The 14,294-nt window shown below is 37.0% G+C and overlaps 1 protein-coding gene across 1 annotated transcript; it reads left to right on the top strand.

The window, feature by feature from the left end:
- Nucleotides 1-5,606: 5,606 nt before the first annotated feature.
- LOC308686526 (glutamate decarboxylase 1-like) lies at nt 5,607-13,185 on the top strand. The gene is made up of 11 exons (XM_081394958.1): nt 5,607-5,716; nt 5,896-6,011; nt 6,157-6,236; nt 6,402-6,456; nt 6,694-6,810; nt 6,904-6,968; nt 7,068-7,146; nt 9,231-9,380; nt 10,222-10,329; nt 10,429-10,518; nt 10,600-13,185. Exons 1-11 carry the CDS (start codon nt 5,638-5,640, stop codon nt 10,771-10,773), a joined length of 1,113 nt encoding a protein of 370 aa, XP_081251084.1. The 5' UTR covers nt 5,607-5,637; the 3' UTR covers nt 10,774-13,185.
- The last annotated feature ends 1,109 nt before the right edge of the window (nt 13,186-14,294 follow it).

Raw genomic sequence — 14,294 nt, 5'->3', positions numbered from 1 at the left:
CTCCTCCTCTCCTCTCCTCTCCTCTCCTCTCATCTCCTCTCATCTCATCTCCTCTCCTCTCCTCTCCTCTCCTCTCCTCTCATCTCCTCTCCTCTCCTCTCCTCTCATCTCCTCTCCTCTCCTCTCCTCTCCTCTCATCTCATCTCCTCTCATCTCCTCTCCTCTCATCTCTCCTCTCCTCTCCTCCTCTCCTCTCCTCTCCTCTCCTCTCCTCTCCTCTCCTCTCCTCTCCTCTCCTCTCCTCTCCTCTCCTCTCATCTCTTCTCCTCTCCTCTCCTCTCCTCTCCTCTCCTCTCATCTCTTCTCCTCTCATCTCATCTCTTCTCCTCTCCTCTCCTCTCCTCTCCTCCTCTCCTCTCATCTCCTCTCATCTCTTCTCCTCTCCTCTCCTCTCCTCTCATCTCTTCTCCTCTCATCTCATCTCTTCTCCTCTCCTCTCTCCTCTCCTCTCCTCTCCTCTCCTCTCCTCTCCTCTCCTCTCCTCTTCTGTCCTCTCCCCTCGGTGGATACATGTTGTTTGTGCTACATGTGTAAGTGTTTCCACTGCTCTGAGGTTATGTAAAGGGTTTGTTTGAACGCTATGGCTAGAGGCGCTGTCTTTGTCAACTCTGCATCGAGTGATGTCTCTGATTGCTGTAACCACCCGCTGCCCTCCAGGCGTGTGAGATTGCATATTGATCAGCACATAGAGTTACACATTTGGCCGTTGCACTACATGATATAAAGAGCAAATTGACTTGAGCTGTTTTATTGGACATTTCTGTCTGATGAGTTGCTCATGCGAAGTGCAAAGGTGATTAGGAAAGAAACGATAGTATAGATTGCTCTGACACATAGATTTTTTTTTCCTTTTTAAGTTGCAGAAAACACAAGGCATAGAGCGCTGGCTGCAGTGATGATTTATTTTTGTTGGTCAACCCGGAAGTTAGCATCACACTCGACAAACTCTGTGACCAACAAAAGATTCCATCATGATAACCTTTACAAACTAACACAACTTTTATGAATTTTGACGAACGAACTACACCACGGCCACATAAATTCAACATCACCACCGTTAAGCATCCAACAGCTCTTTCAGCACTTATTTAAAAGCATTTTCCCTGAAAGTTTGAGTTAGAATAGTTTACAAGAGCATGATTATAAACACAAAAAGGCTGTGAAAGCGACTAGTGAGTAGATGAGTTTACCTGTTCGGCTGATGGTGTTTAATGTCCCCGACAACCTCTATAGTCCCATTGAGACACTTGACGGCAAACACCTTTTTCAAAACAAGTAAAACTTTAACAAATCACAGCTGGGGTATTACTGATGCATTCTCTGTCGTAGAATAAAACGTGTAGATATCTTGAGCTTGTGTTAAACCACAAACCATATTTCAGACATTTTACAAAAATCCCATTGACATTGGGACGATGGAAGCAGAAGTGCACACCCAGATTATTACCACTGATAAAAAAACAAGGATTTGTGCAACTAGACTTAGATATAGCCTTTATGACCACTTCATCAGGTGAAAATGAGCCCTTTATCCCATTTATAAAGCTGAAGCTGATGGGGTTTTTTCATGAAGCTTATGACTGTGCAGCACTGAAGAGTCTTACAACACTAAAGCACAGAATGGACTTGTACCAAATCTATTTAACAGCCCATTGATTGTGTGTGACTGTGGGCTGGTAGGAAGTGTGTGCCAGCTGGGACCAGCCAGTCGGAGAGCGTGTGTGTCCCTGCGGGCTGAACAGTCTGGCCATCGCATTTCACTCCCAGAGGCCATTTTGATCTCAGAGGACCGAGCACTTCATTACAGCTGTCTTTCTTAATATAAACAGAGAGCTTCTTATAATAGAAGTCACTTACGATGAGAAAGGCCTTGTTAAATAGCCATTACTATGAACAATGGGTTTTTGCAATAGGGAATTACTTTGATTAATATCCTCTTAGCTAATTCATGCCACATACGAAGAGGAAGAGAGCAAAAGAGAGAAAAGAGCAGAGCTGAAAACATTAAAGAACTTATAGGGTCTGTTTCAATAAAGTGAGCTGCCTATAGTAGTATTTTAGGGCATCATAGATGCTCTTCTGACACTAAATCTGTTTATGTTGCCCTATATCCCATTTTGGACTAAATCTAAAGCAGTAGAACATGTAATGCTGCCATGAACCTCAGAGTCGGAAACATATAATGGAAGTAGCCTAAACAAAAGAAAATAATTTTACTGCGAATAAACCCAAATAACTATCTGAATTCAAAATTGTGCAAATTATTAATTTATATGCCCTTTTTATACATGGTATCACAACTAAATGTTTTTACATTAACCAAACTGATTAACTTTACATAATTTTTAACGGAAGAGCGGATTTGGCCATTTGTAACTTAAATGTGCGATTCACTTCCAGCATCAACATAACATAAACTATTTGATATACAACATAATAGAACGTTAACATTTTCTCATCTTCCTAAAAGTGCATAAAATAACAGTTTATTTTAGCATTTACTCTTCCTATCCGGCCCCGTGCAATGGGAAATGAAAATGCTGTTTTCCATATTTGATCAAGCTATTGTTCTTTCAACATGAAAACAGTTTAACATGATGCAACCGTGTGTGAATGAGAAACCTGATACAATAGAGTTCAAACAAAATTAATTATTTAAATAAAGTGAACAGCATCAATAAATCATTTTTTGGGTGTATTTTACCTGACCAAGTCCTATGCCCGCTTAAAGGTTGCAAACTGGCATTTGATATATCATATTATTTTAATTTATTATCATAATCATAAACACTTTTACTGTTAACTGCACTTTGTTTTTCTTACAGCTCGTGAATCGTATGTCTATGAATAAGGTGCCAAATAAGGTGGATAGACTTGCTTCCCAATTATTATATTATAGATCAGTGTTGCCACCATGTTTCAGTTTGGCATGCCCCTTTTGACATCACAACTTCGCAACTGGTAGAATTCCAAGTTTCCCACTTGTAAATATGACATTGCTCAGTCATTTATTTTCAATATTTCCAACTCCACTTGAAGGGCACATATAAAAAGGCATTCCCAGAGAGATAGGCTCAGTGAAAAAACATTTAATATGCATGACAAAGCAACAACTTTATCCAATATTTGTGTTTACAATTTTGCTTTTTTGCATGAATAACACTATTTGTTTGACTGACTACATCCATATGAACCCAATCCTAATATGAACACCATATCTGAATTCATTGTTCACATTCTTTTTCCTATGGAGTAGACACCAAAGCAGCTCACTAGTCTGTATGTTTTCTTTGTGACATTTGCTTTATGCTATTTTTAACAGTATGAATAAAAACATTCACAAGTGCTGCTGACATTTCAGAAGTCAAGAGGTGATCGATGGTGTTGGGTGGTTTCCTGTATAAAACCTTGAATTTTGCCCTTTCTTCACATCTTATTCCTGTTAAAGCATGGATATGATGTTAAAAAGCACTATTTTTGTATTCAATAGATGGAGTCATGACAGTGCTTTACATGAAGCACTAATGGCAGAGGTGTGTTAGTTCACTAGATGAGAGTGTGGGAGTCTCTCTGTTGATTAGTTCTTTTTCAGCCGCTCAAAATCTCGGGATAAACATTTCTCCTTCTCTCCCACATTATGCCGTCTTGTAGCTCGAGGGATAAAGCTGTTGTGTTCGCCTCCCACTGCTCTCTGCCCCATTTTGAAGGATTTCACCTGCAATGTTTTAGAATGTTTCATTTCTGCACTGCTGAGATTGTCGCTTCAGCTGCTGCCACACACACACACACACACACAAAGGGCTTTGTGAAAAGAAGAGTGAATGGACAGGCTGCAAATGCTGCTTCTTCTGTCATTATTCACCGTGGCTAATTTAGACCCATTATTTCTCATCAGCGGTGACACACACTGACCGGCAGCTATAATGGACTGACACACGCGCGCGCACACACACAAAGAATCATCCATACACCCTCAAAATAGCTTCACATAAAAGACAAAAAAAGAGGTTTTTACATTAAATTTGAGTGGTGTTTTGGCTGGTTTCTTGGGATTTCAACGAGCTTGTGTGGTGTTGCTGGTGTTGCTAAAAGCCCTTTTGTCTTTATGATAAACGATTTTCAGTGGTTAATGCCGATATTGATATCTAGAGACCAACATAGGCACATATAATGCTGATATATTCAGTGCATAATACAGCAAATGACATGCTGAATTAAGAATTAATTACACAAGTATTTACTCAAAAATCACTTTTCAATTAAATGTAGCTATTAATAAGACAATCACAACAAAAATGATGGATCATCTCTTGTTCTTTTCATCAGCATATTGTGCTTATAGTGAGCATGTGATTATGACTTTGTGTTATGCAAATGTAGACTATATGACACAATTTCATAATACAATGGTAAAAGGTCCCGATATACATTGTGCCACCGCAATATTCAGACAGGTATTAAATTTCCGGTTGGTTTCTCCTCCATTTGTACATGAAAATGCAATTTGTCAAATCCAACACGTGTAAGATCTGCGGGAAAATACATTGTTCTATTTATATGACATTATGACAGCCGGAATCATGTTTTAGCTGCATGTTATTGATGATTCTCGGTTATTTTTACTGTCTTAAATCTTTGTTCCTTTTGTGACGGAGCTGAACAATGAGTCTGCCCGGGGCTGTTCCCTGTCCTACTTGTGTTCATCACACTTTCGTCCCTCTCTTCTCTGAATGAGATGGATTTGTGCGGGAGTGTGTTCTTATCAGGCGCGCGCAGCCGTCCCCTCATTTACACGCTGTCTGTCCCCCGTCAGACTGAAGTTACTCCTGCATTTAGACGGACAGATAGCCATCAGAATACTGACTCCCTTCATTAAAACACCCTGAAATGAGCCCTTATCTAGTCTATCACAGCCGTCTTTTAATTAGCGATATTCAAAGCAGCCGAGAGGGACAGAATGTTCCTCTGTCGGAACAATGTCTGCAGGGACTGTGAATCTCTGAAGTAGCTGTTGCCTGATTTAGCTATGAATGTCAGAAATATAAATCTCAAACGAAACTCATAACCAAGTCAAATTTCATAAAAATAAATAAAAAAATAAAAGAAAAACACCACACAGTAGCCTAAGCTTGTTTGAATTTTATTTTGGCGCAATTGCGAGTTTAGCCTATATCTCGTGATTCTGACTTTATAAAGCGCAATTGTGAGTCAAATAATGCAATTCTGAGAAAAGAAGTCAGAAATGTGGGATAAAAATTCGCAATTACCTTTTTTATTTTTTATTCTGTGGCGGAAACAAGCTTCCATATTTAAGCCTATCGAGTTATCGTAAGGCTGATATCAATCAGCATCAGAATTCTTGGAAAGCCAATCAGAATCGAGTTCCAAAACTAAATCACCAATCAAAAACCACCAATTAAAATAATGTGAATTTTTTTTTTAAGTGTAGCCTAATTTATTTTATTATTTATAATTTCTTTACACTGTGATTTGGTTGTTAAACTAAGCAAAAAATATGTTTCTTCTTGTGACTAAATATACTAAATATTAATCTCAAACGAATCTCATATTGACCAAATTTCATTTGGTGTTTGTGTGTTCAGGTTCACATATGAGATCGCACCCGTATTTGTTCTGATGGAGCAGCTGACCCTAAAGAAGATGAGAGAGATGATTGGCTGGCCGAACGGGGATGGCGATGGACTCTTCTCACCAGGTGAATAATAAATCGAAATAATCCATAACAAACAAAATGATTGAATATTACAATTACAAACGTATGATGTTCACCCAAAAACATATAACAAAACAATGACCATATTATGCATAAAAATAGGAAATGATGGATTTAATTCCTGTGGTGCTGAAATACACTGAATGCTCATCTGTTCACAGGTGGTGCCATATCAAACATGTACAGTGTGATGGTTGCACGGTATAAGTATTTCCCAGAAGTCAAAACCAAAGGCATGTCAGCAGCACCAAGACTCGTGCTCTTCACATCTGAACATGTAAGTGCACACGAGGATTTGTCTCCCTCTGGGGGTCATATATTTATTTTTGTCGTGTAAGTGTGAATGATTACATTAATTGTATTCTATCTATATTATTTTGGATATTTTGGTTGACTGGCAGCACTTGCTTATTTTTTTGCAGAGTCATTACTCAATCAAAAAGGCTGGAGCTGTACTGGGATTTGGCAAAGAAAACGTCATTCTCCTGAAGACAGATGAGAGGTATCATGACAGTACAGTTCTGTGTCAGTTATATAAGAATAAATAAGGATAAAAAGCTCAAAACTATGTTATATATGTATGTGTATATATATATATGGTTATGTATATAAGCACATGGACTTTTATAGTCCCTCCCACTTATACCTAATTGGCTGTCTTGTTTAGGGGGCGTGTCATACCTGCTGACTTAGAGGCCAAGATCATTGATGCTAAACAGAAGGTGTGTAAATGCACACACTACACTGCTCTGTTCTGTGCTCTTGAGACAAGTGAGTGAGCGTATTTAACCTCTGTGCCTGAAGAGGTCAGTGGATCAATACCGGGGCAGGTATCCTCAAGCTGATGGATGAGTTGACCTTCTTGTGCTTCTGTTAATGAAGTGGCACTCTGCTGTTAGGGCATTATCTTTAGGCCATGCACTATCAACAGTGAATGTGATTTTAAATGTGTATTTTAGGGTTACGTGCCACTGTTTGTGAATGCGACGGCTGGTACCACAGTATATGGAGCATTCGATCCCATCAATGACATTGCCGACATCTGCGAGAAGTACGACCTGTGGTTGCACGTGGATGTAAGTTTGACTCAAATGCATGCATTTTCAATCAGTGCTTTCAGGATAAATACATGAATATATCACTGAATAAATGAATGAATAAATCTCCAGGGCGCATGGGGCGGAGGACTGTTGATGTCCAGGAAACACCGTCACAAGCTTAGCGGAATTGAGAGGTATGTAAAAACCACAGGTGATGATGAGGTGCTAAAGTGACTGTATGTCACAGGTAAGGTGCAGTGTGAGCTGAAACCCCACTCGTGTGTTTGTTTCAGGGCAAACTCTGTCACATGGAACCCTCATAAGATGATGGGTGTACCGTTGCAATGTTCAGCCATCCTGGTTAGAGACAAGGTGAGACTTGGACATAAACAGACATATACACTATTGTAAACATTTTTTTTTTTTTTTCTCAAATGAAATTAAGGGCTGAATAAAATTGATCAAAAGATTTCTATTTCAAATGCTGTTCTTTTGAACCGTCTTTTTATAAAAAAATCCTGCAAAAATGTATATGAAGCAGCACAGCTGTTTTCAACATTGATAATAAACATAAATGTTTCTTGAGCATCAAATCATCATATTAGAATGATTTCTGAAGGATCATGTGACTCTGAAGACTGGAGTAATGATGCTGAAAATTCAGCTTTGATCACAGGAATAAATTAGTTACATATATTCACATAGAAAACAGTTATTTTAAATTGTAATAATATTTCAAAAGAAATGCTACTGTTTTTACTGTGTTTCTGATCAAATAAGCAGAAGCGACTTCATTCAAAAGCATTAAACAATCTTACCAGCTCCAGACCTCTGAACAGTAGTGAACATGCACAAGCAGGGCCTGAAATTAACTTTTCTCTGCACCTGCTAATGGCCGGTGACTTAAGAAAATGTACCGGCTATACATATTTTTTACCGGCCATGAAACTGTTTTTGCAAAAACAGGCAGTTATGACACAAAAATTTTAACAAGTGAAAATTCACAATTCTCTAGAAATTTCGACACGACAGCTAAAACTACTAGCTTAACTAATATATATTTAAAACATTATTAAAGACAAGCAAACAGTCAGTAAAAAAATAAGAACAAATAATCAAATTACAAGCAAAAGGACAAATAAATACAATATAACAAATATACAAATTAAATAAACAGAGCTTTTCAGGCTTTTCAGGTCTGACAGTAGTTTTCAGGTACACAAATGTACTAAAAGTACGCAAATGTAAAACAACATTGCATAGTCTTCACTGTATAAATTAAACGTCTGTATTAATTAATCCTTAGTTACAAAAGCTATTTAGTCAAGAGCAGTGAGTGATTTTTTTCTTTGTCCTTTGTTGTTTGATTAAGATTAAAAACACAGACAGCAGCAGGAATATTAGGCTACTGTCACTTTAAGAGCGAATGCACGGATCTAATATACTTTCTCAACTGTTTACATTCACTTAAAGCTACACTGTATAATTTTTTAAGTTGATTCTTAGCAAAAAACACTTTGATCTTTCAAAATGATATGTGCTCATTAATGTGTAATTACTTCTACCAACTAATCAAGTATTCTCGTAAGCGTAGATGTATTTAGAATACATACGAGCAAGTCGCTCGAATGGCGGCAGCCATTTTGCGCCTCCATCTTGAAAATACATTAGCCAAAGAGGGACATACCTGGAAATTCAAGCTTCGCCTTTCACGTTTTTACACTCAGTGGCGCCGTGACGAATGCGAGGGGGAGATTACTCGCGACTGCCGGTAGATTTGAAATAATTTGGCCACCGTTGGAGTTAAAACGCCCTCGGAATGGGAGGGGCTAGAAAGTAATATTCAGTTGGTAGTCATAAACAATTTCACCACTAGATGGGAGAAAATCCTACACAGTGTAGCTTTAAGACATAACTGACTATGTTCACTAGGATACTTGGTATTTTTTTTTACATAATTTTGTGTGAATTTGTCTGCTCCAGTGCAAGAAGACATGAAAGATAGCTTAGTTTAGTGTTTGTGCGCGCGCTTCAGAAGGGTACGCAAACAAAACTTTTCACCTAGAACGAGTAACGAAATGTATCCCTTTTGCATCTTCTTGCGCTTGAATATTTAAATTTTCTGCTTAAACTTTCGTGACAATGCAGCGCTGGCCCATCAACTGTCCCGAGCGTCGTTCAAGTTTGTTCAAGTTCATGCATTGTTAGAATTCATAAAAATGTTACCGGCCAACTGGCGAGTTTCATATACTCGTCCTCAACGCCGATTTTTACTTGCATGGCGCTTGGCGAGTGTTAATTTTAGGCCCCTGTGTACAAGTCTAAACTAAAATGTTGGCAATGCAGTTACACACCTAACTCATGTGGATATACTCATCTGCTAAATTAATGCATGTAGATCAAGTTTAGTTAATATTGCTGCTGATCACATTGAATACGCTGTGCTTCTGTTTCAGGGCATTCTGCAGGGCTGCAACTCCATGTGTGCTGGATACCTCTTCCAACCAGACAAACAGTACGACGTGAACTACGACACCGGAGACAAGGCCATCCAGTGTGGCAGACATGTAGACATCTTCAAATTCTGGCTCATGTGGAAGGCCAAGGTGGGTCACAGCAGCCGCTATTATGTCAAGTCAAGTCAAATTAATTTGCATAGCGATTTTCACAATATATATTGTTTTGAAACAACTTTAAAGAAAATCATGTTTCAGTGTTTATAATATCTTCATGTCTTAGTCACATTCAGCAGATTAGAGCTGAGTATAGTTTACATTTCTCCATGATAAAAGCAATCAAGCATTTGAGATTTGCTATATAGTATATCAGCGCATGCGGATAAAGTTGGACACTTATATATCCAACTTTATATAAAGAGCTGGCCAATAGTATAGTTGCATTTTGTGACAAAATAAAAAATCAGGCTTTGATGTATGCAGTTGCTTTACATGAGTGTACTGTATGTACAATATATATAATTCAACTTTATATATAGACCTATGCGATTATAGTTACGTTTTATGATGATGTAAACATTCAAAGCGTTGGGATTTGCTATATAGTATATATTGCTGTACCTTTTTTGCATACTGTATATATGTGAAAAAATTTGGACATAATATATATCCCACTTTATATAGAGAGAGGTACATTTTTGCGACAACACAAACTGAGATTTGCAATATAGTATATTTTGCTTTACATGAGAATTAATTAGTTAAAGTTATTACAATAGGGTTACGGTTAGGGTTTGGTTTGGGGTTAGTTGTAATTATGCATAATTTACTGTTATTACTATAGTAAGTGCATGTAGTAACATGTAGCTCAGTAACCTTAAAATGAAGTGTTACCTCAACTTTTAATATGAAGACAGTTATGTGGCTCTAGCACTAAGTATTTTGTTGAGAAAAACATTTTTATTGTGCCTGGTGAATTTTATCCTTGCAGGGCACAATTGGGTTTGAGCAGCACATTGACAGATGCCTGGAGCTTTCTGAATATCTCTACAATAAAATCAAGAACCGTGAGGGATATGAAATGGTCTTTGAGGGCCAGGTTTGTATCTGGAACACACATATTTATAGATTGAAAGAAATGCTTACCTAACACTGGATGTAATGGCTTTTGTTATTGCTTTTATTTTGCTCTCTACAGCCCCAGCACACAAATGTTTGCTTCTGGTATATTCCACCAAGCTTGCGTGGCATGCCACACGGAGACGAGCGACGGGAGAAGCTACACAGGGTACTTCATCATCTCATATAACTACCAAATCAAGAGTAACAAGAGTAGCATGTGTCGTAATTCCCCTGTTTTCCCCTGCAGGTGGCGCCGAAGATCAAGGCATTGATGATGGAGTGCGGCACAACCATGGTAGGGTACCAACCACAGGGAGACAAAGTCAACTTCTTCCGAATGGTGGTCTCCAATCATGCCGTCACAATGTCAGACATCGATTTCCTGATCGACGAGATCGAGAGGCTGGGTCATGACGTGTAAGAGCAGGGAACTGTGTATAATAGTGGCTCAGGCACTCGACGGGACAGTCGTGCGCTCTACACATTTAATGGCTATGTTTCGACGTCGTGTTGTGGTCCAATATGTTCTGTCCTTCTTCTCAATGTCTGTAGATCTTTCACTTACAGATTACATAGCCTGTTTAGCATGGAGGCTTGTTTCCGCCTTGGAGTAAAACTAAAATTTTTATCTCTCAATTCTGACTTTTTTTTTTTTTGCAGTTGTTAGTTTATATTTTAGAATCCGGACTTTATAACTCACAAAAGTTATATTCTGAGAAAAAAAAGTCAGAATTGAGAGGTATCATAACAATTTGGAATTGTGAGAAATAAAGTTGGAATTGTGAGAAAAACATCATAATTGTGAGAAAAAAAAGTTGCAATTAAGTTTATATCTCACAATTCTGACTTTTTTTTTCTTGCAATTCCGAGTTTATATCTCACACTTTGAGGAAAAAAAGTCAGAATTGAGAGTTATCTTAAAAATTGGAATTGTGAGATATAAACTTGCAATTGCGAGAAAACCATCATAATTGTAAGAAAAAAAGTGTTTTATAATTGCGAGTTTATATCGCAATTCGGACTTTATTTCTCGCAATTTTCGAGTTTATAACGCAATTTTGCACGAATTTTGAGATATAAACTCGAAATTACAAATATAACGTAGCAGATAGCACACGTACATCACGGAGACGTCTATTTGATGTGTGTGTTTACATCTGGAAGACGTATTTTTAAGAGTGTTTGCTCATCTGCAATACGTCTATAGGACGTTTCCTGTCAGATGTCAAATAGGCGTTTAGAAGATGTCTTTAAGATGTATTGATTTAGAATGTATGTTAAACTGACATCTTAAAGATGTCTATCAGATGTTAGTAAACAGCAGATGCTTTCCAGATGAAGTGATCTTTAACAGACATCTTGCAGTCGTATGTGTGCTACTATACGTATAATTGGGAGAATTTTTTTTCTGAATTATAAAAAGCTCGCAATTACAAATAAAACTCGCAATTGCGAGCAAAAAGTCAGAATTGTTAGATATAGCCTAAATTTGCAATTACGAGAAAAAAAGTCAGAATTGCGAGAAAAAAAGTTGCGATTAAGTTTATATCTCACAATTCTACCTTTTTTCCCTTGCAATTCTGAGTTTATATCTCACACTTTGAGAGAAAAATAAAGTCCGAATTGAGAGATATAAACTCGCAATTACAAATAAAACAATTTTACTCGAGAGAGAAAAAAATCTATCTAAATTTTTTTTTTTTTTTTTTGCAATTACCTTTATTGTTTTATTCCATGGCGGAAGCAAGCTTTTCCCTAGTATAACTACACGGTCACCTTACAGCACAGTTTAAGTCCACTGGGATCATGTGTAACAGCCGGTGCTTCGGGTTTGTAAATACAAGATAAAGATGAGCAAAGGCCCTTTTAATGAAGCTCGAAGCCCTTTCTGTGTAGTAGTGGGGTCAGTGTGTGTGAACCAGTGGTTGATCTGTATTTTAGTGTTGTGTTTCTAGAACTTACCTTGTTAGTAGGTCATGTAAAGTGGTTAATCAACACCTTTGTGAGGTGAAACATATTCAAGAATTTTCCGTTTGAAATGATATAAAAATAGATAAACAAAGACCTTTATTTATATTGTGAGCCGAGCAGTGTTTAAAGGTTCAGTATTTCTCCCATTTGTAATGGTTCTTCGTTTGTACTTTAAGACAATATATATATATATATAATCAATAACGTTTAGGTTAATGTTTAATAGTCCTGTAGTGTACTTGTGAGCCAAAGACAGAACTAGTGCCATACATTTTACAATATACTCGATATTCTTTGAAATAAGCAAGCATATAAATTATAGTATAGACATTTATATACAGTAAATATGAATATATTGTATATGTTTATTGTTGTTCAGGCCCTTGACTCTGTGCAATCAGTGTGTTAGTGTTATAATGTTATTGTGTGTATCTTTGACTGAATGTTACAAGCAATCCTATCAATTATCTGAAGGTTAGTAACCAGATGTTTAATGCTGATTATTGATATTCAACTCAGGCGATTATAGCATCATATAAATATATATATAAAGAGAAGAAACCACAAAAGAAAACAATAAAGCAAAAAGCACAAACTTAGAGGGAAGGAGAGAAATGATGTCCTCTGGATGCTGGAAGATTGTGTTAATAATATAAATATTTATTAAAGGTTTATTGATATTTCACTGCTGTATTAAGATTCAACGGTTGTCTTTGAACATGTGAAAGATGACTTTATTTAATGTTCAATGTTTTTGACAAATGCACAATAATCTTTTTCCTCTATTGCAGTAAATTGTTGACTGTAAATGTTGAATGTGAGGAGGGCGATCTGGTCTCCTCGGTAAGGCTGGCACTTTAAAATGCAATCACTATATGTAAACTGTTATTAACACAATAAAAGCTACTAAACTATAAGAATGTTCTGTTGGTCGTCTTTTTAAAAAGTAAAATCGGACTCTTTTATTTTAAAGCTTATGCACTTCACACTTGAGATTGTTTGTGTTTCCTTTTATTTAATTCTTATTTTAACCAGCTGCGATTATAATTTGTAAGTAATCTACCCAGCACTGTTGAAATATTATTCATATGCCAAGTTACAGATCAGATCAGAGAGCCGAGGAGCCATATTAAGTATAAATGATGCAAAGATTAGAGAAAAGTTCAGTTGAAAAACATTTGCAAAAGCATGACTCTATAAAAGATCACTTCTCATGTTTTCCTTTTATTGGCCTATATGTTCTTCTGCTGTAATGCATCAGCCACAGGGAGGCAGTGTCACACAGACATGAAGAACTGAAAACATGTTGCACACATTTGACTCCCTCCAGAGGGCGCTGAACCCCACATTAACATTAAAGGGATAGTTCACCCAAAAATGACAAATCTGTCATCATTTACTCACCCTCAAGTTGTTCCAAACCTGTATGAATTTCTTTCTTCTGCTGAACACAAAAGAAGATATTTTGAAGAATGTCGGTGACCAAAAAGTTAATGGGACCCATTAACGTCTTCATACTATGGAAGTCGATGGGGGTCATCAACAGTTTGATTATCGATTTTCATCTAAATATATTCTTCTTCATACAGGTTTGGAACAACTTGACGGTGAGTAAGTGATAACAGAATTTTCATTTTTGGGTGAACTATCCCTTTAACACAACATAGTTAAAGAAGACTACAAAATTTGTAAGTGTAAAATGTGAGGACGGTGTCTGTGTTCTACTGGACAATCATTGACACATGAATAATGATACTAAAAACCTTATTATACAGGTATTTAATTTAATGTAAGAGATAAGTTACAAAAAAACATCATTTTTATTTAGTACACGCACATTGGTATTTATACATTTTTTTTCTATTAAGTTTTATTTATACATTTCAAAAAATCTCTATTTGACTGCACTCTCAGAATAATATGGCACGGCTCTGATATGGCATAAAGGCTAATGCCAACTTATTTACTTGT

This window comes from Scardinius erythrophthalmus (genome assembly GCF_964197995.2).
Source record: "Scardinius erythrophthalmus genome assembly, contig: HAP1_SCAFFOLD_377, whole genome shotgun sequence".
Taxonomy (NCBI): Eukaryota; Metazoa; Chordata; class Actinopteri; order Cypriniformes; family Leuciscidae; genus Scardinius; species Scardinius erythrophthalmus.
The sequence above is the reverse complement of the archived record's forward strand: the minus strand, read 5'-3'. Positions and strand labels throughout refer to the sequence as shown.

Bases quoted from the DNA above. Each gene is read 5' to 3' on its own strand.
- LOC308686526 (XM_081394958.1), top strand. From the start codon at position 5,638: ATGGAGCAGCTGACCCTAAAGAAGATGAGAGAGATGATTGGCTGGCCG. The intron at 7,147-9,230 runs GTGAGACTTGGA...CTTCTGTTTCAG, and splicing joins CCATCCTGGTTAGAGACAAG to GGCATTCTGCAGGGCTGCAA. The intron at 9,381-10,221 runs GTGGGTCACAGC...TTATCCTTGCAG, and splicing joins GGCTCATGTGGAAGGCCAAG to GGCACAATTGGGTTTGAGCA.